Raw genomic sequence first — 25,252 nt, 5'->3', positions numbered from 1 at the left:
TGATTGTTTCACGCAATCAATTCCCAACCTGTTTCGGGGTGCACTGGTTTCAGCACACCCCAACCCCCTCTTGTGTGTGTTGGCTAGTGAGACGCGTCCTAACGAGACCTGATATAATGGGTTTCGTTGCGCGCATACTGGCTGCGTGCAGCCAGTGTGACGTCGTCTGTTAAGGGGTCTATTACTTAAATTGTCAGGGTCTCGACCCACAGGTTGAGAACCGCAGACATCCTTCATGCACAAGGCGGACAGTGTTGCCAGATTTTGCGATAGAAATAAGCAACCAGGTCTATGGAAATTAGCCCAAAAGAAGCAACTATGACTAATTGAAAATAGCCAATCTACAAGCTCACAACGGGTTGCGATGCGACGCGCTGTGAGCTTGTAGATCTGCTATTTTAAAACAAAACTCTTATCTGGAAGAAAATGTGAAAAATTAGGAATATTTTTGAAACATTTTAATACGAATCTTGTATTGGGGGTCCCCCCTGGCATAACATGTGTTCAGATGGGGGTCCGTTGATTGGATAATAGCCTACATATTAATCTGGGGGTCCTTGACATGAAAATGTTTGAGAACCACCACTGGTTTAAACGGGAGGCATGCGTTAATCCGACAGACCTTTTCTCCGACTATGTGGCATCCGCGTGCGGTTAGGGTTAGGGTTAGGGTTTGGTTCGGGTTTAGTATTGGAAACGTCGGAGCGCTGCGCTGTCGGAGGAATGCGCTGTCGGACTAACATACTGCACCCGGTTTAAACGACAGTAAGGAAGCAAGCCCAAAAAACTTCACAGAAAAAGAAGCCCAAAATCGCTTATAATAAGCGGATATGGCAACACTGAAGGCGGAGCTTGTTAGTTTTGAAATCACACCGGAAGGCAGAGGAAACGGCTGTTGGCTGAGAGATTTCTTTTTCAAACCGGGGTGCTTTCGTGTTTACTGTACTAGATAACAGGTAAGTTTAATTAGTTTATGGAATTAAAATGTTATCCAAACACGGTCGTACACGGTTACATGAACTAACACGTTCATGTAACCGTGCACGACCGAGTTTTAGCCATGGTTCACACGACGCTCGTCCTTTCACGAGCCTCATAGCCGGAATTTCAACCTGTTTTTTGCACTTTCAACCCGTACGTCAACATAAATATTCATACTTCAACTATAAAGTGCTTACCCCACGGCCACGAATGTTACAATTTTAATCGGGTGTGTCTAAGTACCCGCATCTTCCGTATTGTTGAATAAAAGATATTTTAATCCGATCGGTGGCCATTTTCTCATAGTTGTAATGCATGTGTATAATGTAATACACCTCCCAACCGACGGTCGCGTAGTTTAAAGCATACAGAAAACTCGGAGAAAATGGCCACCGATCGGATTAAAATTACTTTTATTGAACAATACAGGAGGTACGGATACTTAGACCCTCCCGATTCAAATTGTAACATCCTTGGCCCTGGGCTAAGTGCTTTATATTTGAAATCTGAACGTTTATGTATGGGTTGTAAATGTAGAAAACGTCATGATATGATCATGTTTCAGGACTAACGGTTTATCAACCGCGTTTACATAGAAAGCAATGTGTTTGCACCGTTTAATATAAATGTATGATGTTACAATGCGACCAGGCATCCTAAAACGTTAAAATATGATTCAACTTGTTAGTTGTAACATTAGCTCTTAAAAGACAGCTAATGTTGGCCACATATCCCTTTGGTGAGGCCACATTTGTTTTGACTGTAATTATTATTTTATATATGAATCTTGTTTTTAACCTACAGTAAAAAGTAAAATAATTTAATTAAGAGACAGAGAGTACAAATGGTACCAATGTATCCTTAAGGAGAATAAATTAACATTGAGGATTTTAGTGTGCAGACAAATTTGGTAATCCGTTTTTTAACTTAAGTTTTGTTTTGCAGACAGTAGCTAACAAAAGCAGGTAATGTTTATCATCAAAGTGGGCTCCAGGGACCCTCAGGGGTCATTGGGGGGTTTCCATGTGGTTCCCAGCTAAATGAGATTATATAGCATGAAACTCAGTTTAACCACTTAAACCCTATAAATTGCCTATTTGAAAATGGCAGATCCACAAGCTCACAGTGCATGGTGATGCGTTGTGAGGGTGTAGATCAGCTATTAAAAAACAGTATAAACAACATTTGTGGAATATTTTTGAAACACTTTTGTAAATCTTGAGTCCTTAGCCAAGTACAGAAACAAAGATTTGAGTTACAAATGTTCGATAAAAATTCAAAGATTTGCACACATTTTCAAGATTTTTCTAAAATAACAGATCTACAAGCTCGTAGCGCAGCACTCGGTGCCACACTATGAGCTTGTATATCTGCTGTTTTTGAGTAGCCAAAGTGTAAAATAATGCTTTTTAGGTCAAATCTAAAAATGACACAGAATCGAATGCACTTAAAAAGCGCATAACCATTCAGTGTTCAATTCAGGGATTTGAATCGTCATATATTTGTAACAATGATTACTGTCTCATTTCATCGTTCTTTGACAAACTTCTACCATCTATTTAACAGGCCGTCACCAAGAAAGCCCTTGCCTTAATTTGGATGGTACTACAGTTGGCAGTGGCTATGTAAGTCATCAATCAATCAACACAAAAAGGAGAACACTCCATACACACACACACACCTAAAAGAAATGTGCTCAAAGTTTTTCCTAGTGCACAGTCACACGCACATTTTTGGATTGCTCCTTAAAATCCCATGTAACCATCTTCATGGTTTACGCCAGGCAAATTTAAGCTGAACCTAATTGTCTCTTTTACAGGCAGCTTGGTGCACACCTGGCCGGGGAAAAAAACCTGCTACAGACTTCCTGGAGGAGCGATTGAGGAACACCAGGAAGCGCATGAGAAGGCTGAAACGACCACACCACCAAGAACCAGAGGAACAGACCGTCCCTAGTACACCAGGTAATACTAATAACCAATGTTAATTATCCCCACCAGGCTAGATTGGACAGATGCAAGGGATTATATTTGCGGTCCCATGACTCTTCTGTCCATCATCTTCTAAAAACTAGTCTCAGGCACCGCTGGACCAATTGGCGACTTTTCACACACTCCAAGTAGGCCAGAACCTCAAATACTTGAAATCAGCTATAATGAATCTGTACTTATCATTCAACAGAATCTGATGTGCCTCCTGAAAAACTTATTGAAATGGTTGAATGGATGAAGGTCAATAGGTGTCCAGTGTCCCAGGTTGAGGACTACATGAATCAAACATCTCTACATGGAGGCAAGTGGATTCGCAGCAATGGAACTAAAGGCCTACCGGAAATATTGGCGTATAGTTCCCTAGGCTTGTAGACAATCCTGGCATGGTAATACATTATTTTGCTATTGCAGTTTTGCCTATTTGAATGATACTCTATTTGACTGATACTCTGCAATGCACTACAAGTTTATGTTTAACCACCTAGACCCTACAATATATACTTTGTAGACAGGAGTCCACAGGGTTCTACTTGGTCCACTCCTTTTTTCTCAAACTGTTGTCACACAATGGTGTGTTTATCAAAGAGCTTATCTACAATACCCTACTGCTTGCATACACTCTTATAAGTAGACTCATAAGTAATTTTATTTTAATTTTCTCATTTTACAATTGTTTATATAATGTTATGTTCTCTTCTGTGTAGACCCAATCCTTCGATCTCCTAATCTCTCCACCTGGTGTGGAGAATTTGATTTGTGGGATTCCTCAAGAGGAAGAACTGCACACTTCAGGTGGGGGTTTCATTTAACATAATGGTTAAATAAACAATAATGAACTGTAACTATGTTTCTTAGCAGGTGCTGAGGTTATGAGTTGGGTCTCTTGGATTCTTTCCTGCTTTCTTCACTGTCCTCTGGTCATAGAGATTCTGAAGGGCAGAGCGCTTAGACCCCAAGGCGGTTACCCTCGGCACAACTTTGGGGTTTCACATAATGATATCTGGGTGGTTTTCTATCAGCTGACATGAAAAGCATTCTCTGACCGGGTCAGCCTGTGACTGTGCACTTGGTGTTCAGATAAAACTTGTATTCTGACCATGTGACATTGGTGTAAAATCACTCCTCTGTGTTTGTATAGGTGCACAACACATGCAGTTTGAGTCAGCCTGGGCCCTGACCAGAATCCCCTCAGCTACCTTCCTGCCAACACGCACTGTGCCCATCTGTCTACAAGGACATCCGGGAACAGGTTAGCACCTTTTTACCCACGAATAACAGAGCAACATAAGTTTAGTTGGGAATTAACTGTCCAATTGAACTATCAGGGCGACATATGAAAATATGCTTTAGAGGAATGTCTGGTGCTGTATGCAGTTTGGAACCCAGGATGTAAGGTGATGGAGACCATTACACAAGAGGTGTATATATGGAGCTGACTAATTTGTTTGCTGATTCCATGATGACACATTGAGGTTAGACACTCCATAATTGGGCGTAGCTGCATTTGGAACTCCTTATATCAGGGGTCTTCAACCTTTTCAGGCCAAGGACCCCCTAACTGAGAAAGAGATGAAGAAGGGACCCCCACTATATATTACATAAAATTGTGTTGCAGATTAAAGCTTTTCATAGATGTTGGATTCATGTTAATGTGTATTGTCAGACATTTAACGACTTAAACCGTCAATACTTAGTAAACTTTCACTCTGTACTTGGTCTGCTCTTTTTCCCCTCTTTGCCGAAAATAGCCGATCTACAAGCTCGCAACGCCTCGCGCTGCGAGGCGTTGTGAGCTTGTAGATCGGCCATTTTCGGCTAAAGTTGTCCGTAGAATAGGGATGCTATTGTTCAAGTGCTTTGTATAAAGAAACAATGATCTTATCACAGAGATTTGGCCGACCCCCTGTAGCAACTCTGAAGACCCCCTAGGAGTCCCAGACCCCCTGTTGAAGACCCCTGCCCTGTTATGGCTGACTCATGGTGACATGAGCGTGGCATGGGGGATCTCCTGTAAGCCAATTTTAATATAGGTAATTGTCTGATCACAGTTATGAGAAAAAGCGTTCATCTGTATACATTTATCTATTGAAGAATAGTGAAAATAGCAGATCTACAAGCTCGCAACATCTCGCAAAGTGATGTGTTGTGAACATGTAGGTCGGCTACTCTCACTATTTTTCAACATTTTTAAATGCCTGGCCTGTTCTGGCCATAGTACATAATGGTATTATTGGCCCCGGTCATTGTCAGTCATTTCTTTTTTGTTTACAAAGCCTAAAAGTCGGAACCGAAATGTAATTCGTCCAATGTTTAATGCCAAAACGGTTACATTGTTGATCATAATTATTTGTATGACAATTAACCAAATGTTTTCCTAATTTACACACTTTTTCAAATGTATTTAGTCACTGTATTTTGTTATGTGGTTTGCTGTGTTGTAGGCTTATGCTGAGTTTAACAGGATCGCCACCACACACCTAGAGACAGACTTCTTTGATGCTCTGGATCGCTATACACCACAATTGGTCACTATCTTAAAGTCCAAGAAAGGTGCCATTAGAGATAAATTATCCGGAATTGTGCAGCAAATTGATGGGTAAGTCTACAACATGCTTCTTATATTTGTAATTATCATGACTAAGTTTATGTACAACCTATTACCCCAAATAGTACTTATGCTTCCCGGCTGTATTACAGAGTGTTACATCTATTGCTAACTATTGATCGTTGTTGATAACTAAATGCTGTGGATTGTACTATTTTTAAATCACATCTCCAATCAGCAACTGTTCTCTGCAACTGTTCATCAAACATATATTGTGGTGTTTCATGCTGTAACTGTACTGTAACTTGTGATGGTCAGATCTTGAACTTTATTTGTTCATTATCCACTTGTAGAAACCCGACGTGACCGCGCTGGGTAGGCTTGTTCTCCGAGGCCTCCTTCTTCTGCTTGGAGATGACCACAGCAGTTTCTACACCACTGTCTTGGTAAGTTCTCATAGTTACACCTTAAAGGTCCAGTGAAATTACATTTTCGTTAATTTTATTTTGAAGTTTCAGTCTGAAACGGCCTTGCAAACCAATCAGAAGGTTCAATCCCTTCAGGCTATAGCACGGTGGAATCTCACTCACATGGTGTGCAGTGTAAGTGTTTGTAGCCTGCACTCACACGTTGCTCAAGGGAGAGAGAGATGGCCACTATGCAGAATGTTTGTTACCAAGTTGCTTATTTCTAGCCTAAAATGTTTTCAGATACATATTTTACTGTGCTGTTTACCATGAGTAATATACTGTCAAAAACAGTAGGCCAACCAATGTTGATAAAACTTCTCAATGCAGATGTGTGTGAAGTATCAACATTTCCCTGTTGTAATGTTGTTTTTGTTTGGTTCTGTACAGGATTGTGACAGCGAAAGTGAAGACGCCTGGTCAGAGGTATCGGTCGGATTGCTGACTGTGAGCAGTGAAGATTCACCTCCCTCAGATGGTGTCGACCTTCAGCCAGTGTCAACAGCCATCATCCTTGAAGGAGGTATTGTGATGGATAATTTCCATAACCTCCCTCAAGCACCGTGCCTGCTGTCTAGCCTGACGTATGCACTCAATTTGAAGTACCCTAATGATATGAAGAACATATTGAACTTTATTCAAAGAGTGATGCTTGGCTTGGGAAAGGAAAAAACTACCCCCCAAACTGCAAAGTCTTAAAAACCTCCTGTCATTTTAGAAAGATTGTATAGTGGATAACTGGTAGGCAGGTTGTCCTCAGCCCTCCTTTGTGACAGTAGACTAAAATGCATGCATTTTATTTTTCTCATGCATGAGAAAATGTTGTAAAGTGATAGGAGTTCTAAATGAAGCCACTTTTATTCATTTTAAGTACTTTAGAGCTGCAAATTATTAAGACTTTGAATGTAATACCATTAAGTAAAAGTAAGGCACTTTTTTGAAATTGACAAGTGTTCACTTGTTCATGTGTGAAATAATGTACTCTTTCAAACTGTAATGGGGCTGTCCACACTAAGCATATCACTTTTGTCAATCCTATCGTTGTAGAATTATTTAGTTTAAATACAGTGCAGACATGATCATTTCAGTGGGCAGTTGCTCATGTCTTCCAGAGTTCCAGCAAATCACTCATATTGTCATCATCAACACAGATACTGTTCGTCTTTAGTTGTGTTGAACAGGAGGAGAAGGATGGAGGGGCTACTAGGCTACAATTGCAGTAGCAACACAGAAATGTGTGAGGAATTAATTAGCATAATGACTTTGTGGACGAAAAGAGGTTCACAATCATTGGCTACTCTAAATTCTATAAAATAAATTAAAAATGTGTACATATAGTGCTTGGTGTGGATGGCCCGTTAGGCTTTATTAATTACGCCATTTGTATTACTAGAGCACTTGTCAGTGTGTTTTGTCAGACCGTTGGTTTAGTCTGCAAAGTTAGTACACGTTTGGTCATTATAAGCCATGTTGGGTATTGTTTTTGTGGAATCGCTTGTAAATAATGGTGGTTTGGTTTGTAATTTAAATTTGCAGATCAATTATTTTCAAATAGCATTTTTATATAGGTGTAAAGTGCTCATGTGGCATATATTCACTTACAAAATATCCAAATGCTTGCAGACATTTTCACGATTTCTTTCATAAATAGCAGATCTACAATCTTCTATATGTTATATATTTCATCTGTTAAATCATAAAAACAATGCTTAAAGCAGTTCAAAGCAGGTCTAAATGCCTTGGTTCAATAAATGTGAAGATTCAAATCATATTGTCTGTCTTTATTTTTATATTTTCACATTTTGGGAAATGTAAGGTAATTTTGAACAAGATGTAGCCTTACAGTATATCAGCATACACATAATTTAAAATGTACATGCAGATTACCATTAGGTTGTTGGATGATCAGGATCAATATTGATTCCTAACATGATTCAGTATAATCAATTTATAAATTAAATCAGTGTTCGATTCCTGATGTTGATTCAACATAAAATCAACTAAAATGTGCATGCAGATTACCATTTAGATGATGGTTGAATCAATGTTGATTCCTAATGTTGATTCAACATTAAATCAACTAAAATGTGCATGCAGATTACCATTTAGATGATGGTTGAATCAATATTGATTCATAACGTTGATTCAACATAAAATCAACTAAAATCAGCATGCAGAATACCATTTAGATGATGGTTGAATCAATATTGATTCATAACGTTGATTCAACATAAAATCAGCGTGCAGAATACCATTTGGATGATGGTTGAATCAACGTTGATATAGTGTTAGTTAGTGGTTGAAACACAAACGTTGAATCAACAAAGATTAGGGTTGCGATTTCAGTACAGTTTCAACGTTGAGATCGAACGTTGATTCAACCGTTATGGCCGCCTATTTTTCAACGTTGATTCACCCATATTTTGCTATCTGGGTTTCCACCACCGGGAAAGCCAGGCAGAGAGGGTGATCTCTGTCACTGCAGTAGAGACTCCTACAGGATGGCCGTGGCGCATGTTGGGTGTCTGAACTGAGAGGAATGGAGTGTTCCTCCACAAGCGTGCACGTCCTCCTGGTGAAACTCCTCAATGAAGGTGAAGAAGCAGCTTGCCACGTCATGTGCTCATCTACACCCTGCTACATGACCAGCTGTAAGGTTTTAGGAGAGACAGAGAAAAACTAACAACTGCTGTTTATGTGCTCTTGAGTAAGGCACAACAGTGGTATAATAGGTTTATCACCTATATGCCTGGCTCCATGCATAGTGAGAAGGAATATCGAGTCCACATTTAGATTTTAGGGAAGAAGTGAGAAGAGTTTTTGATGGGTAAAAATAGAAGATTAGAACATACTACAGCAAAAAAAACATTATAATATGGTCTTTCTTTCTGTCCAGACTAATGCACTAGCTCAGGTCTCACTCATACTCGACAGACCTTCACAGATCGCGCCAGAGTAAAATCCTAAGTGTAAATTCATACATTTGTAACTCAGAGAGTGTACACTCTCTAAATTAAATGAACACTAAGGATTTTTTTGTCCACTTCTCCCAAAACACTGACATCATGCAAAGCAACGGGATACGGATTAGCCGAAAGTGCAGTCAAAATGCGAGAGACTGCACCTCTGGTAGCTAAATCCCCAGAAAAATAAATAAATACATGACCTCTGTGTCCTCATGGAGCACGTCCCATGCTACAAAATCTGCAGTTGAGAATAAACAAGACCCTTTCCTGCTGTGATGGTAAAAGTTACTAAACTAAATCTGAGGCTTTCATACAGATTTGAGGGGACCGTCCTTTTCATTTAACAATCGCTTTAAAAAACAACATTTCTGCATGTCATCACATATTCAGAGTAATCTGTGCAATCAGCCAGTGCTGTGCCGGTCCATGGTTTTGGGGGGCCCAGACAAAATGTACACAGGGCCCTCTGTTGTGGTGGAAAATGACCCTCAACCCTCAGCCAGCAAGATTTGCACAAATATATTATGCAACTGCCTATTGTAGCACTTTGAGATTTTTTACAAATGTAAAGTGCATTATAAATAAAATCCTTTATAATATTATTATGATATTTAGATTAATACAAAGGTAGTTTGTGCATTTGGTATTTTTGTGTTTGAAATGTGTTGAAACTTCTTCCTATAATGTTCCCTCTTTCTGTCCCACTCTCACTCTGTCTCTCTCTGTGTCTCTCTGTGTCTCTCTCTCTCTCTGTGTGTGTGTGTGTCTCTCTCTCTCTGTGTGTCTCTCTGTATCTCTCTCTGTATCTCTGTGTGTGTGTGTGTGTGTGTGTGTGTGTGTGTGTGTGTGTGTGTGTGTGTGTGTGTGTGTGTGTGTGTGTGTGTGTCTGTCTGTGTGTGTGTGTGTGTGTGTGTGTGTGTGTGTGTGTGTGTGTGTGTGTGTGCGCGTGTGTGCGTGCGTGCGTGTGTGCGTGCGTGTGCGTGCATGCGTGCGTGTTTCTCTCTCTCTCTCTCTTTCTCTCTGTCTGTGATGATTGTCAATGAAGGTTTTCTTTAATGGTGATCCTCTCTGTTTTGCTTTTCTGTCTCTCTTTGATCTATCAAGAACAGATTCAGAGCTGCGCTAAAAAACAGCAGAGGGCGCTATTTTTCCTTTTTTTTAACATGGGTTCCCAGATTGCTCTCTCTTTGACATTGTTCCTACTCAACGCGTGTATGTGTGTGTGTGTGTGTGTGTGTGTGTGTGTGTGTGTGTGTGTGTGTGTGTGTGTGTGTGTGTGTGTGTGTGTGTGCGTGTGCGTGTGCGTGTGTGTGTGTGTGTGTGCACTCGTGTGTGTGCGTGCCTGCATGCCTGCCTGCGTGCGTGCATGCGTGCTTGCGTGTGTGCATGTCCTTCCCTGTCAGTCCTATGGCTCAGAGTTCCATCTGTTCCTGTGCTGACTGTGGGACACCAACATCTCTGCAGGTGCAGGTTAACAGCAGTCACATGGTGCAGTGAAGGTCAGGGAGGACCGCCTCCTGACCTGATGGACGCTGCTGTAGTTTGAATCCCCAGATGGCCTGAGAAAAGCTGGGTGACGCCGACATGGAGCGTGCATACACAGCAAAACCCTCCCCCAGATCAGGGGTTCCCCAAAGGACCCCATGCCAAGGACCCCCTATTGCAGTGGTTCTCAACGTGTGGGTCGGGGCCCACTGGTGGGCCTCGAGGGCATTGCAAGTGGGCCCTGCAAAATACAAATATGTTAATGATAATGTAGACTGCCCTAGCGTGTCTGATATCTGGCATAGAGGGGCGGGTTTAACATCTCCAGCGCCCACTGCACTCTGGTTGGTTGGGGAAATGAAACACTTCCTATGCCCGGAACACCGACTCGCTGATCTAGGCTTTTATTTTTGAGCAAAACTAAAAAATAATAGCCTGGAGATCGAGGCTAATGATAATGTAACAACAAATGTATGTAAAAAAAGTGACATGATATTTTTGTTTAAAATTTAGAAAAAAAAATCTTGCCTAAACTTTTAAACTTTTTGGGCATTTTTTACGATTTTGAAAAACATTTTAAAATAGTTCAAATAGCCGATCTACAAGCACACAACGTGTCGAAATCGGGGGTCATAGATCGGCTAGCCTGTCGGCCTGGCAGAGATAATACTGCATGGCAGTGTACATAGAAAACAACATGTTTTTCACTGGCAACCAGGCTGCAGCAGTCGCATGCAAGGTGAAGGACACACTATCTTTGTCAAATGTTTAAAAGAAAAAAAAAGGTTAAGACAACAATGAAGTTAATAAACTACTTTTTAGGTTCTGGTTTTGTTACAGTAGGTTAGCTTAGCATGACAAGATGACTTAATGTGATTTGTAAGGCACCGCCCATGCAGAGATAAACATCTTTTTGTGTAATAGTACAAGTGTTCTCCAATAATATAAAATGTATCTGAAACATCAATGTTTATGCGTTTTAAATTGGTGTATTTTACTCAAGATCAGATAAGAATTTGTTACTTTACTTCCCAGCATATTTAAGTGGAATATAGAAATATCTATTAGGATATTAGACAGCATATTCCATACATGTACAGTATTATTACGAAACACATTATTTTTTATCAATCTCCTCTCCTCCCCCAGTGGCTGTAGCATTCACTTTTTGACCTCCCTTTGAAGTTCACTATGTAATAGGCTTATCACCTACTGTAGGCGGCCTGTGTGTGCTCCACACGCACGCACGCACGCACGCACGCACGCACGCACGCACCCAGCACGCACGCACCCAGCACGCACACACGCACACACACACACACACACACACACACACACACACACACACACAGTACTTTTTACACTATTATGTTTTGTCTTGAAGCGAGCCCACGTTGATTCTTCAGGAACAATATTTTCTAGTTCTGTATTGTTATTTCTTACCTTTGTTTTGCTGTATCCGGCTTGTCTTACTCTGTATCTGTGACTTTGACTTTGTTTGACTTTAAGTGCTGTGCTGCCTCTTGACATCTATCTACCTATTTCTATTATTTTCTCACTCTTATCTCCTGGATACGTAATGAGACCAGTACTTAACAAACGTTATAAACATAACCTGTCGTGTGATACTGCCTTGATGTCATCTTGTTCTCCAAGCTTGCTGCTTGCTTACAGAGGAATCAAGCTGAATCATAAGTCACCACCCATAATAAAGGAGGAGGGTACTTTCACAACTAGCAGATTAGAGAAGCAAATCCTGCCAGTGCTTTGAACTTTCTGGTGACACCCAGAGGACACTCCTACGAGAGAGTCCCTCGGGAGAACTGCCGTCACATTACCTCCATGCTTTATGTAGCTATGAGAAGCTGCTTGCGACACCAATGTGACTGAGGTCCAAGTGGATTAAAGGTCCCACGGAGCAGCTGGACGCCATGCAGTGGCGGACACGCCACTGCCGTCCGCATATCGCTGGACTCCTGTATCTCCTCTCGCTCCTGGGGGTCATGGTCTTTCTGGTCTATCAGGACTGGTTGCCGGGCCTCGCGGGTTTGCTGTGGTGGAGAGAGCATCCCGTGGGCTATGGAGGCAACGGGCCACACTCCACCAGTAAGGCAAAAGGAAACCAGAGCCACCAGCAACAGCAAAATAACATCAGATTCTGGAAAGATGTGGATGACTCCTCTTCAGGTCTGGAGAACTCTCTGGCAGCTAATGCCAGCCAAAGTGAAGAGGGCGACCCAAGTGGCATGCTGTCCCCCGGGCCGTACCCGTACATCATTAACGAGGTAAACAAATGCCCAGAGGGAAAAGCACAACCATTCCTGGTGTTGCTGATAACCACCGAGGCTCGCCAAGTAGAGGCACGGGACGCCATACGGCAGACGTGGGGCAATGAGAGCCTCGCTCCAGGCCTAGGAATCATCCGGCTGTTCCTGCTGGGGGCGAATGAAGGCGAGCTGAGGCGCCTACAGCAGAAGACCTTGGAGTCCGAGAGCCTGAGGCACCACGATATCCTTCAGCAGGACTTCTTGGATACCTACAACAACCTGACTATAAAGACACTGATGGGGATGAACTGGGTGGCCATGCATTGTCCACAGGCCAGCTATGTAATGAAAACTGACAGTGACATGTTTGTCAACACCGATTACCTCATCCACAAGCTGCTCAGACCCGAACTGAATCCCAAGAAGAACTACTTCACAGGATATGTCATTAGCGGCGCTGCACCGTTCCGAGACAAAAACAATAAGTGGTACGTGTCCCCGGAGGATTACCCAGGTGAGGTGTACCCCACCTTCTGCTCCGGGACGGGTTACGTGTTCTCCGGAGACTTGGCAACGAAAATCTACCGAGCCTCTCTGAGCATTCGCCGTCTGCATTTGGAGGATGTGTACGTGGGGATCTGCCTGGCCGAGCTACGGATCGAGACCACACTGCCGCCCAAAGGGTCCCTGTTCAACTTCATGGAGTAGGGCGAGTGCCCTACTCCAGCTGCAAGTACAGCAACCTGATCACGTCCCACGGAGTTCTACCCAGTAGGCTCTTCAAGTACTGGCACGACCTGCAGAAAAGCGCCTGTGATTGGTGACAATAACTGCTTCACTGCGGTTATGAAGTGTCATTAAAATTAGATTTTATTATGATTATAATTATGATTTGTGCTGGTAAGTTACAGGATTGGATATGGTGTGTGATATACATTTCTAAGCTTACCCTATACACAATAGTTGTTGTTTAGTTAAAGCAGCACTATGTAACTTTCCTCTTTTACCCTGGATTTGAACCGGTTTCATTCGCAAGTGCTGATAGAGCCTGGGCCTGCTTGCTCGGGTTATAAATTGAATCTTGACCATCAGGTCAAAATTCGTGTCAGATCCTGTGTTTAGGTGAGACATGACCTTTGACACAATCTAAATGTCTCAATAGAAGAGCAGGGAGACAAAATGCAACCACCGTAATTATATAAGTTATGTTGTATTAACATACTAAACCATACAGATTGGACAAAATTTAAATGTATTCATTAAAAGAAAAAAGTTGAGTGAGGCTAATATCGTTAAGGCTGACCTTGATATTAAAGCAGTGAATGAAAGCAGCCTGTAACTGCAAGTTGTTCTTTTTCGCTGATGACTCAGCAATCCTGGTTTCGGGGGACAAAATGCAAGTTGGGGAAGTTCTCAGTTCTGAACTCAGTAAAATCCGTACTTGGCTTTCTGTTAACAAACTGTCCTTACACCTTGGTAAGACAGAATCCATTCTTTTTGGGCCCAAACACTTCCTTGGTAATGTAAATGCAAATTATTTCAAGGTCAGAGTTGACAATATAGTAATCTCAAGCAAAGAAGAGGTTACCTAGCCTGACACTCAGCCTGAATTTTCATTTTGTTTCACTCCATTATTCAGTCTGAAAGCCCTCTCATTGCAGCCGATTTCTGAGATGGGGGCGTGGCCAAAGTGGGACTCTTTGGCAATTGGTTCATACTGGATTATCCCAATCCCAATTCGTCGTAGAGATTTTCAACCGAGAAACACCCGCCTTCGACAGCGTCACCAGACCCTGAATGCGAGGCAAACGATTCAGGGGGTGGAGCCAGGCTAGAGGTTACCTATTTGGGCTTGACATTATTCTTGACAACAAACTGATAGGATCAAAAGTAAATAAAACATGAATAATTGCATCAAAAAGTCAGCAAAAAAGTAAATAAAATAACAAGCTTTTTGAGCAGAATTTCCTCTTTGGTCAACAAAAGTGCTCTTGTCAGAGCCTTCATTCAATGCCACTTTTACTATGTTTCACCTCTTGGTTCTCCAACATCTCAATGTCACTAAAAAACTAAGCTTCAGACCTCCCAAAACAAACTGATTCGACTACTTCTCGGGAATACCAAAATGCGCATACCAAAAATAGCAGATCTACAAGCTCACAACGCGTCGCAGATCTGCTATTTTCAAAAGATTTGAAAACTTGTGAAATGGGACATTGTGCATAATGAGTACTTTCTACTTTTGGTACTTTAAATGCATTTTGATACCAATACTTTAGTATTTTTACTCAGGTACATTTTTTATTCCAGACTTTTACTTGTAATAGAGTATTTTTACATTGCATTATTGATACGTTTACTTATAAAGTAAAACATTTGAGTACTTTTTCACCACTGCCTAAACCTAACCTTATTCCTAAATGTAACCTCAGTAAAACGGTGCCAAAACCTAACCTTATTCCTAAAATTAACCTTACAAGAACAAGAAGAACAAGAACAAGAATACAAGAACCACTGGTTCGTGAAAAAAATGGCGGCGAGCGTGTTTTGGGGCGAGTCTTCCAGTTACTCTTTCTGGCCAAAGCCCATGACCCACCGAATTCCAACAAGTTTTGGGCGGATGGCTAAGGGTGGAAGACAGGGTTAAGAAAAAAAAAAGGGATTGGTATTTAAGAAGATAGTCAAAGAGACGCTGCCCTCAATACCCTCATACCTGACTAACTACTTCTCCAAAGTGAGTGACACCCACAGCCACAACACTAGTGATAGCGTTGTAGGGTTTTTTCTTTTTCATCAGCAATGCAAATTATTTTACTCTGTACCATCTTCTAAAGACCATCTAGTGGTGATAGTGTTGCTCACGTTGCTTAGGGTCAGCCTCTCACTCTCAACCCGGTGTTAGGACGAAAATGGTGACCTATATTATTCACTGACCCCAGAGGCCGCTGTTTTTCGTCTTCAGCAAAAGGAGGGCATCAAGTCAACTGAAAATAATTTGGTTGGTATTTTTTTATGTTTTTTATTTGTAAGTCACAGTCCAGCCAGCTGTCACATAATGCTGATGGCACTTATGGGTAATGGCAAGGTCGGGTTCTGGTTAGGAGGTTACAAGCATTATTCATTCATAATGATTTGCACCAGCAGGGGAAATGTGCACTGAACCTAATAGATATTTCTATTCCACTTAAATACTGTATACTGGGAAGTAAAGTAACAAATTCTTATCTGATCTTGAGTAGAATACAGCAATTTAAAACGCATAAACATTGATGTTGCAGATACATTTTGTTTTATTGGAGGTGTTTTTGTCACAGTACATTGCACATGTGTACATGGTCTCTACATGGGCGGTGCCTTACAAATCAAATTAAGTCATCTTAAGCTAAAAAAAAATTGTTTTTCTTTTGTGAAACATTTGACAACGATAGGCTGTGTCCTTCACCTTGCATGCGACTGCTGCAGCCTCATTGCCAGAGAAAAAAACATGTGGTTTTCTAATTTCTATGTACACTGCCATGCAGTATTATCTCTGCCATGCAGGCCGACAGGCTTGCCAATCTACGACCCCCGATTTCGGTACGTTGTGAGCTTGTAGAGTAGATTGTACACTAGATATAGCCTATATATTTTCTTCATTATAATGTAAAAACATATAAAAATGCCTCGAATAACTTTGGTGACTCGTAAAGTAACATGCTCATTTCATGAGTTGCAGGAGATTTTTAGTAGGCCTATTGCACATGGTACCTGTACACACAATTGCATCAGGTGAAGACAACAAGACTAAGCTAAACAAAATGATTGCTAATAACTGCCTCAATTCTGTGAAAATAGCTAAATGTGCTTTTAAAAAAAGTAATATTACCAGAATCACATAGGCCTAGCCCTGAATATATAATAATGGACTCCTGATGTGCCATATTGTCTACTCTATTCCACAGCGCTACACATTTTAAAACAAGCCACTTATCAAATAAATACAAATATTATTTGGAAGGGAAAAGCCGATCTACAAGCTGGATTATTATTATCCAAATCAATCAATCACAACACATCACAGCATGTTGTGAGCTTGTAGATCAGTAATTTTCTTATCTTTATTATCCTATAATGACATGCCCAAAATTAGGATGTCAGGGTTAAAGTGGTAGCTATACTTTCGAAAACCTGGAGACTGGGAAGTTATCCACTGTATGTTGTCAGGTGGCAGACCTGAGACAGGCATTAAAGGTGGCATGGTCCAAGTGTATTCCATGTTTGGGATTTCAATAATTGACAACTACACTGTCTATAATGCAGACATACTATTGTTTTAAAATGTGCAGCACATTAGACCCTATGACACATTAGGAGTCCATTAGTATACATTTAGGGCTAGGCCACTGTGTTTTTGATAAGATGATTATTTTTCATGTCCGTGACAAAATGAAATATTAATGAAAATGTCCATCACAAGCTGCCATGGTGATGACCCCTGACTTTGACACACACACACACACACACACACACACACACACACACACACACACACACACACACACACACACACACACACACACACACACACACACACACAGCTAGCGATGTTGTTAACTTTCCCCAAACAGCTTGAGCCACTTCCAATTAAAGCAGCAATCATGTTTCTTAACTTTGTCAGATAAATGAAGCAAATCCACAATACCTTTCTGAAGACGGATTAGAAGGTAAATAATCTTCAATGCATTTGAATACTGGCGCCTGCCTAATCCTCCTTCACTTTGCCAGAACAAAGCACAGAAAGGTACACCTTTCTGTCATTGGTCAAAAGTCAGTGAGGGCGGAGCTTGGGGGCTAAAATATATTAGCCCCAATGGTGAGTAAATCAAGCAGGCGTGTCATGTCAGCGGTCAATCACTCAACTCAATGAAAGGCTAAAAGAAATCAGACCATTTTGACATATTTTGTGTTTTTCTTGTAACTGTTTGATGCTGTTGTTGCTCCAAGTTCCACCAGCAATATACAATAATCTCTTCTAAAACATTTTAATAATAATTTCTCATCTTTATTCCATAAGGTAGGGGGGCTTAGCCCCACTAGCCCATTGATACCAGCAGGCCCTGCTTATATAATTGGGGTGGTTGTATTTTGTCTCCCTGCTCTTCTAGTGAGACATTTAGATTGTGTCAAAAGTCATGTCTCACCTATAGACACGGGATTTGACACACATTTTGACCTGATGGTCAAGATTCAATGTATAAACCGAGCAAACAGGCCAGCTCTATTAGCTCAATGGTATAAAAAAAATGTCAGCACTTCAAACCGGTTCAAATCCAGCATAGAAGAGGAAAGTTACATATTGCTGCTTTAACTAAACAACAACTATTGTGTATATGTGTAACAAACATGTTGTGTACCACAGACCAGGATTCTCAGTTGAGTTGATTTATTCTGATAATGTGACTGAAAATGAACAAAATAAATAAAATAATCTGCACAGCAGAATGGGTGCAATACGTTAGTCCGACAGCGCTAACCCTAACCGCACGCGGATGCCACATAGTCGGAGAAAAGGTCTGTCGGATTAACGCATGCCTCCCCAGCAGAATAAACACAACCTACCACTCTCATAGCAGAGATATAGGAAGTACAATATGTTACATCATTCCCTTACAGGCAGCTGCCAATTCTCTTAATTGTCTCTTAAAGTGACAGAACACTAGATCACAATACACATATGTCTGGGCAAGTGCAAGCATGATTAACCATGTTACAGGTGGTAAGCTTAGAAATGTATATCACACACCATATCCACTCCTGTAACTTAACAGCAAAAATCATAATTTAAAAAAAATCAAATTGTAATAATTGCGTTAACGGCCCACGGTAGCCTACACATCATAACTGCGGTGATGCAGTTGTTGTCCCCAGCCCTATGCGTTGATGCAGTTCTTCAGGTCGTGCCAGTACTTGAGCACCTCACTGGGTTTAACCCAGTGGGACGTGATCAGGTTGCTGTACTTGCAGCTGGAGTATTCCACTCGCCAGGCGTGGAACAGGGACTGGTTGGGCGGCCGTGTGGTCTCGATCCGTAGCTTGGCCAGGCAGAGCCCCACATACACATCCTCCAAATGCAGGCGGCGAATGCTCAGAGAGGCTCGGTAGGTTTTCGTTGCCAAGTCTCCGGAGAACACGTAACCCGTCCCGGAGCAGAAGGTGGGGTACTTCTCACCTGGGTAGTCCTCCGGGGACACGTACCACTTACTGTTTTTGTCTCGGAACGGTGTAGCGCCGCTAATGACATATCCTGTGAAGTAGTTCTTCTTGGGATTCAGTTCAGGTCTGAGCAGCTTGTGGATGAGGTAATCGGTGTTGACAAACATGTCAGTGTCAGTTTTCATTACATAGCTGGCCTGTGGACAATGCATGGCCACCCAGTTCATCCCCATCAGTGTCTTTATAGTCAGGTTGTTGTAGGTATCCAAGAAATCCTGCTGAAGGATATCGTGGTGCCTCTGGCTCTCGGACTCCAAGGTCTTCTGCTGTAGGCGCCCCAGCTCGCCTTCTTTTGCCCCCAGCAGGAACAGCCGGATGATTCCTAGGCCTGGAGCGAGGCTCTCATTGCCCCACGTCTGCCGTATGGCGTCCCGTGCCTCTACTTGACTAGTCTCGGTGGTTATCAGCAACACCAGGAATGGTTGAGCTTTTCCCTCTGGACATTTGTTTACCTCGTTAATGATGTAGGGGTACGGCCCGGGGGACAGCATGCCACTTGGACCAGCCTCTTCACTTTGGCTGGCATTAGCTGCCAGAGAGTTCTCCAGACCTGCCTCTCCCTGAGGAGAGGAGTCATCTGCATCTTTCCAGAAACTGATGATATTATGCTGTTGCTGGTGATTCTGGTTTCCTGTTGACTTACTGATGGATTGTGGCCCGCTGCCTCCATAGCCCACGGGAAGCTCTCTCCACCATGGCGAACCCTTGAGGCCCGGCAACCAGTCCTGATGGACCAGAAAGACCACGACCCCCAGGAACGAGAGGAGATACAGGAGTCCAGCGATGTGTCGTGTCCTCCACTGCATGGTGTCCAGCGGCTCTGTGGGACCTTTAATCCACTTGGACTGCAGTCACATTGGTCAGGGAAGTCGCAAGCAGCTTCTCAACCTCAAACCGTCAGAAAGAAGGAGTTGTTTTTGTAGGGGCGGGCATACTGACCACACCCCCAAGCGGAGGGTCTGTGGATTATGAGGTGGAATGCAACCATACAAGAATCGTATGCAAGGCATGCGGTGCTAGAATCACCAATGGAATTGAAACTACTTTGAAGACATTTGAAGAAGGTGCACAAAAACAGGTCGATCCAGATATACAGAAAGTGACCTAAGCTAATGCTACAAGAAAACTACTCTTCTATGGCCATGCATGCAGTAATGTGCCAATGTTACAAACCTGCCTTCGGTAATGTCTGTTAGTGTTAACTCGCTATAGTCGCTATCATTGATGGGTGGCCAGTGTAGCCTGAAACATTTCTATACTTTGACAAGATTCACAGTGAGAGAGAAGAGTAGTCTACATTAGTCTACAATACAAGTGGGAGGGAGAACATTATTGTAACTGGAGAGAGAGAGAGAATGAGACCTATGCAACACATTAACATTACTGCAAATTATAGCGAGAGGGGGAGAGCGAGAAAGAGAGAGAGAACGAGAGACCAATTACGTCAACATTGCTCTAATCATAAAGTGAGAGGAAAAGGAGGGGCAGATACCTATAAGGAGAGAGAGAGAGGGGGGGGCAGGGAGGGACTGAGGGAGGGGGGGTGGAATTAATAATAAATTAGTTTCGTCTGTAGTTCACGTAGGGCTGCAATGCATTTTATGACATATGTTAAACCCATTAAGACATGAGGCCCATTATAATGTCTTCTAAACAGCCGTACTTGTTGAAAAAGTTTCTGCCCTCCTTTGCTTTTGTAGCAAATAGATCTGTCTGAACATATCTGTTTTTGATCTTTTCCTGCTAAAAATATAAATGGACCACGGACATAGACAAGTCTTGCCAAGGACACATTTGTCTGTGTACGGACATGTTGATGACACCTGATTACTAAGGGAATGTTTGGACCCAAAAAGAATGGATTCTGTCTTACCAAGGTGTAATGACAGTTTGTTATCAGAAAGCCAAGTACGGATTTTACTGGGTTCAAATCTGAGAGCTTCCATAACTTGCATTTTGTCAACGCCCGAGACCAGGAGAGTCATTTTTAGATAGATAGATAGATAGATAGATAGATAGATCTATCACAACACAAAACGTTAAAATATGGAGATACAGTAAGAGGTTTGTGCCCGACAGCAGCAATGGACTTTTTCTTGGGGCAGCTATAGCTTAGTGCAGTGTTTCCCAACCACGGCAGGCAGACCATTATTGTGCCGCGACGTAATGCAAGGTGTACCGTGTAGTGAGGCCGTGTGAAGGTGTGAACCCAACACCCCGGGAACAATAGCGCTATCGTCATCAATAGATACGGGCATGCGACCATCATCCGTCTCACGGACACACAGCCACGCCCGAGTCCATTCAGTGAAGCTAGTCAGCGACCATCACCCATAGAAATGCAAATATGTACCTGGCTGTACTGTATAAAAAGGGAACAGGGAGTATGCTTTGGCAGTGCACTCAGTCAGAACTACAACGAATAAAACTTTGTTTCATTCGTTTCAAAATGCCCATATTATAATCTGCCATGAACGCATTTCAACATTCAAACACATGTACTAACTTTAAATCAACATAAGTGTTAGTTTTCTTATAAAGTGCTTCTAAATCGCTCCAGCGTGTTTGTGTCAACATACAACCATGCTGTTTGTGGTGTTTAATTATTCCACGGAGAGAATCTCGCAAGCCGCGGTGCCGTCAATATGATATTACCGGAAAACTCGCCTCAATACACGCTCGCTCGCCCCCATTTTTTTCGCGGACCAGCAGTTCTTGTATCCTGTATTTGTTTTACAGAGGATAAGGTTAGAAATAAGTTTAGGGTTAGCCATATTATTAGTTTTACTGAGGTTACGTTTAGGAATAAGGTTAGGTTTAGGCATTTAATTGGGTTACGTAACTGGGGTTACGTAACTAACTGGGGTGTGTGTGTGTGTGTGTGTGTGTGTGTGTGTGTGTGTGCTCGTTTGTGCGCGTGTGCATGCGTGCGTGTGTGGTGTGGGACTCATGTCTGGCTTTTATTGCCCTATAGCGTTGGTTCTACAGAATTGCCTGGGGGGCGGACGGGCGGTGAAAATAGTTGGCAAGAGTACTGCTAAAAACTGTTTCTAACAACAAATGCACAATTACAATCATAAGCTAGTTTTTCTAAGTTCCAATGTGACTCAGCTATGTTTACATATGTATTTACTCCCTTTCACTTGTATTGTACATACTTTTCTTAGTTCTGACTGTTTATTTCACATTTGCTTTGGCAATGTAAACATATGTTTTCTCATACCGATAAAGCCCCTTTGAATTGAAATGAATGTAATAACAAGAGAGAACAATGAGGTAAAAGAAGATACACACGAAACACAACACACAAGGCAGAGGTCAAACAATCTATGTCCCTGCCCGCCCGTCCTGGCAGAGATGACCACAACACATTCCATTCCACAGTGGTGGAAAGTAACTTAAGTATTTACTCATGTACTGCAGGTACCTTTACTTTGAGTATTTCCATTTCTTGATACTGTACTTTATACTTCTACTCCACTATAAGTCTCAGAGGCAAATGTTGTGTTGTGAGCTTGTTGTAGATTACTAAAATAGGGCTTAATGATGAATACTTAGTCCTATAACATGATATAAATGTATCATTCTCAAATGGGCATTCTGCATAATGAGAATTTTATTCCATGCTATAATAGTGATGGGCAGGAAAAGTTACGGCATTAGCACCTTCTAGTGGCTCAATGTGAGAAGCCTGACTCCTCAAGTATTACTAGAAATAAAAGGTGTGCTCAGAGAATAGAAGGCATTCCCTAATAATAAAAGTATTTAGAAAAAATAAATATAGATATTTGTGTTTTATTTATGTCCTGAAATTGTCAAGATGTGCTTCAATCTTAATAACCATTTTAATTAATTCCTTGGGTCAAAATTGTGTGAAATAACTTTCTGTTAATCTGTTATTTCCTTCAAAAGTTATGCTATATTCTGTGTTTTCCATTTTCGGGTTTGGCAATGATTCCCATGGTACTTTATTTCAGCCTGGTACCTGGCAAAATGTTAAAATACAGTTCTCACTTAAATGATTTAAAAATAGTAGGCGGTGAAATGTGCATGGAGTGGACTCCTCTTTCCATTTAGACTGTAATTTAGGAGTTTTTAGTTATGTTGTCACATTCTATAACTGGTTCACTAGTAAAGACCCCTCCTTCAAACAATACATAGTTTTGAAGTTGTTTAATTATTAAGAAATTAATAGAAAAGGAGAACCTGAATGGATAAATAGATCTTTATTAATATCAGGGAAAATTCAGTTGCCTTAGAACACAATTTATAATGTACTGAAACAAAAAATAAAAAAGGGTAGCAGCAACAACATAACTGGGGGGGGGGAAATAGTAGAATGATGCTCCAAGATGGAAGGGTGAGGAAGCAATATCAACACAATATCACACAGTATTGTGCAACAACTACTTCTACACACAGCTGACCAGAAGACTGTATCTGAGTCAGAATACACCCCTTACAGTGGTATAGTCCAGGCTGGCTCATTAGCTCAGCTGAGCATAAAATGGTGCCACTTGCCTGTTGATTAGAGTGTGTGTGGAGGGAGAAGAGTTATAATGATGTTCTTGTCCTTGTATGTGCAATGGTGAATAAGCATGGACATTTGGGTTAACCCTACTCAAGGCCTCTGCACTGCTTGCAGCCGCAAGTCGGGCATTCTCACAATCTTGACCTGGATGCTGTAAACCACCTCTTTTCTGGAATAAAATGATATCCTCCTATAATTCGACAAAGCTCTGTGACGGTGGTGAGGCCAAAATCATGGTGAGGCCAAAATCTTGGTGAGGACAAAATCTCTTTTCTTTTTTTGATAATTTTTTGGGGCTTTTTCTGCCTTTATTGATAGGATAGTAGGCTGACAGGAAATGGGGAGAGAGATGGGGGACGAAATACAGCATAGGTCGCTGGGATCGGGAGTCGAACCTGCGACACACTGTCAAGCTGGATTACCTGCATATGTGGTATGCGCCTGGACCGCTAGGCCAGCATACGCCCGTCAATCTATTTTTTTATTTTATTGGCTAGCCTTAACTTTTTGGAAAATTGACAAGCCTTAATAATCCCCTCATGAGGAATGATAATGATGCATCTTTTAAAAATATTGCTGGAAGGGTCATATTAACAGGAAACTGACTGTCCTCAATCTACCAGCAAGGCAGTGCAAAGTCAAATGCATTGTCAAATAGTTATAAAAAATATACATACAGATGTGCCACTTCAAAACTTCACATGTCCTGCCATCGCCAAGACAGTAAATTTTCAGGGGATTCCCAGGGCAATAAGAGGGACAAAGAAGGGCATTTAAAATGCTGAATTATTTTGATGATCACTGCTTTTATGATGCTAATTAATTTGAGCAACTGGTCAAATCACCTTTCGCCTCATAATGAGTCTGACACCTTGTTCAACACACATTATTTTGTTCTCATGTATATGGATATCTGTTGAAGGGAAAAACGGGGGTGTGTAGTGACAACTTCTTTTCAGGGGCAAAACAGTGCATTTTAAGGGCAGAAAAGGGAGGAAAAAAATGCATTTTCAGGGCACTATCAGGGAAAGAACAGTAACGTGTGAAGTTTTGAAGTGGCACATCTGTACAAATAGCTCTCAAACCTTTGACACTGAGAACCACCAAAATATAGTACCATCATTATAACTGAGAGATGATTCCTTAAAGTGGGCCATACTAGCCCATGACATTTTTTGTATTTTAAAACTGCCAGACACCAGAGGCTTAGTCATATACACCAACATGCCAAACTGTCATGACCCCTGTTGTAATAATTCAATAATTCAATCCGCACCAAACTTTGCACAACCATTGTCCAGGGGTCGACGGCCCTCGGGGGCCACAGGCGCAAGGTTGGTGAGAATTAGAGTTTGGTGCGGATCTGAGCAACGGTGGCTCGGCCCCTGGGTTAGCAACATGTGGCCTTTTTCAAGCCAAAAGCAGGGAGATGCACAGTCGGTTTATAGAACAAGGCTATTCCACTAAAGCAGTGGTTTTCAACCTTTTTCGCGTCAAGGACCCCCACATTGACACATATTACCCCAGGGACCCCCATTTGAAAAGATATGCCAGGGATTTCTTGGGGGTCCCATCTATACTGTGGTATCATCATCAGTGTTCATTTAACTCTGAGAGTGTACAAATGGAACCAAATGGACCCGTTAGGGTCCATTTGGTTCCATTTGTACACTCTCAGAGTTACAGACATATAAGGGTCAATTTGGTTCCTAACTATTAATTTGTCTGGGGACCCCCTGGAACCCCCTCAAGGACCACTGGTGGTCC

At 41.8% G+C, this 25,252-nt stretch overlaps 2 protein-coding genes, 1 long non-coding RNA gene and 1 pseudogene across 4 annotated transcripts; 3 read left to right on the top strand and 1 right to left on the bottom strand.

The window, feature by feature from the left end:
- Nucleotides 1-830: 830 nt before the first annotated feature.
- LOC311044948 (uncharacterized protein) lies at nt 831-4,196 on the top strand (the record flags this gene model as incomplete). The annotated part of the gene is made up of 5 exons (XM_084056759.1): nt 831-854; nt 2,801-2,945; nt 3,163-3,273; nt 3,677-3,764; nt 4,111-4,196. The coding sequence occupies 5 exons, from the start codon at nt 831-833 to the stop codon at nt 4,130-4,132; spliced, it is 390 nt and encodes a 129-aa protein (XP_083912885.1). The 3' UTR covers nt 4,133-4,196.
- Nucleotides 4,197-4,865: 669 nt separating this feature from the next.
- Nucleotides 4,866-7,750, top strand: LOC311046294. Its single transcript, XR_014600857.1, has 4 exons — nt 4,866-5,002; nt 5,414-5,568; nt 5,871-5,963; nt 6,375-7,750. It is a non-coding gene; the product is annotated as an uncharacterized lncRNA (long non-coding RNA).
- A 4,616-nt stretch (nt 7,751-12,366) lies between these two features.
- LOC311044947 (beta-1,3-galactosyltransferase 2-like) lies at nt 12,367-13,526 on the top strand (annotated as a pseudogene). The gene has a single exon. The product of its transcript is annotated as a beta-1,3-galactosyltransferase 2-like (transcript).
- Nucleotides 13,527-18,611: 5,085 nt separating this feature from the next.
- Nucleotides 18,612-19,764, bottom strand: LOC311044946 (beta-1,3-galactosyltransferase 2-like; the record flags this gene model as incomplete). Its single annotated transcript, XM_084056758.1, has 1 exon — nt 18,612-19,764. Exon 1 carries the CDS (start codon nt 19,758-19,760, stop codon nt 18,612-18,614), a length of 1,149 nt encoding a protein of 382 aa, XP_083912884.1. The 5' UTR covers nt 19,761-19,764.
- Between the last annotated feature and the right edge of the window lie 5,488 nt (nt 19,765-25,252).

Source organism: Gymnoscopelus microlampas (assembly GCF_963454915.1).
Source record: "Gymnoscopelus microlampas genome assembly, chromosome: 5".
NCBI lineage: Eukaryota > Metazoa > Chordata > Actinopteri > Myctophiformes > Myctophidae > Gymnoscopelus > Gymnoscopelus microlampas.
The sequence above is the reverse complement of the archived record's forward strand: the minus strand, read 5'-3'. Positions and strand labels throughout refer to the sequence as shown.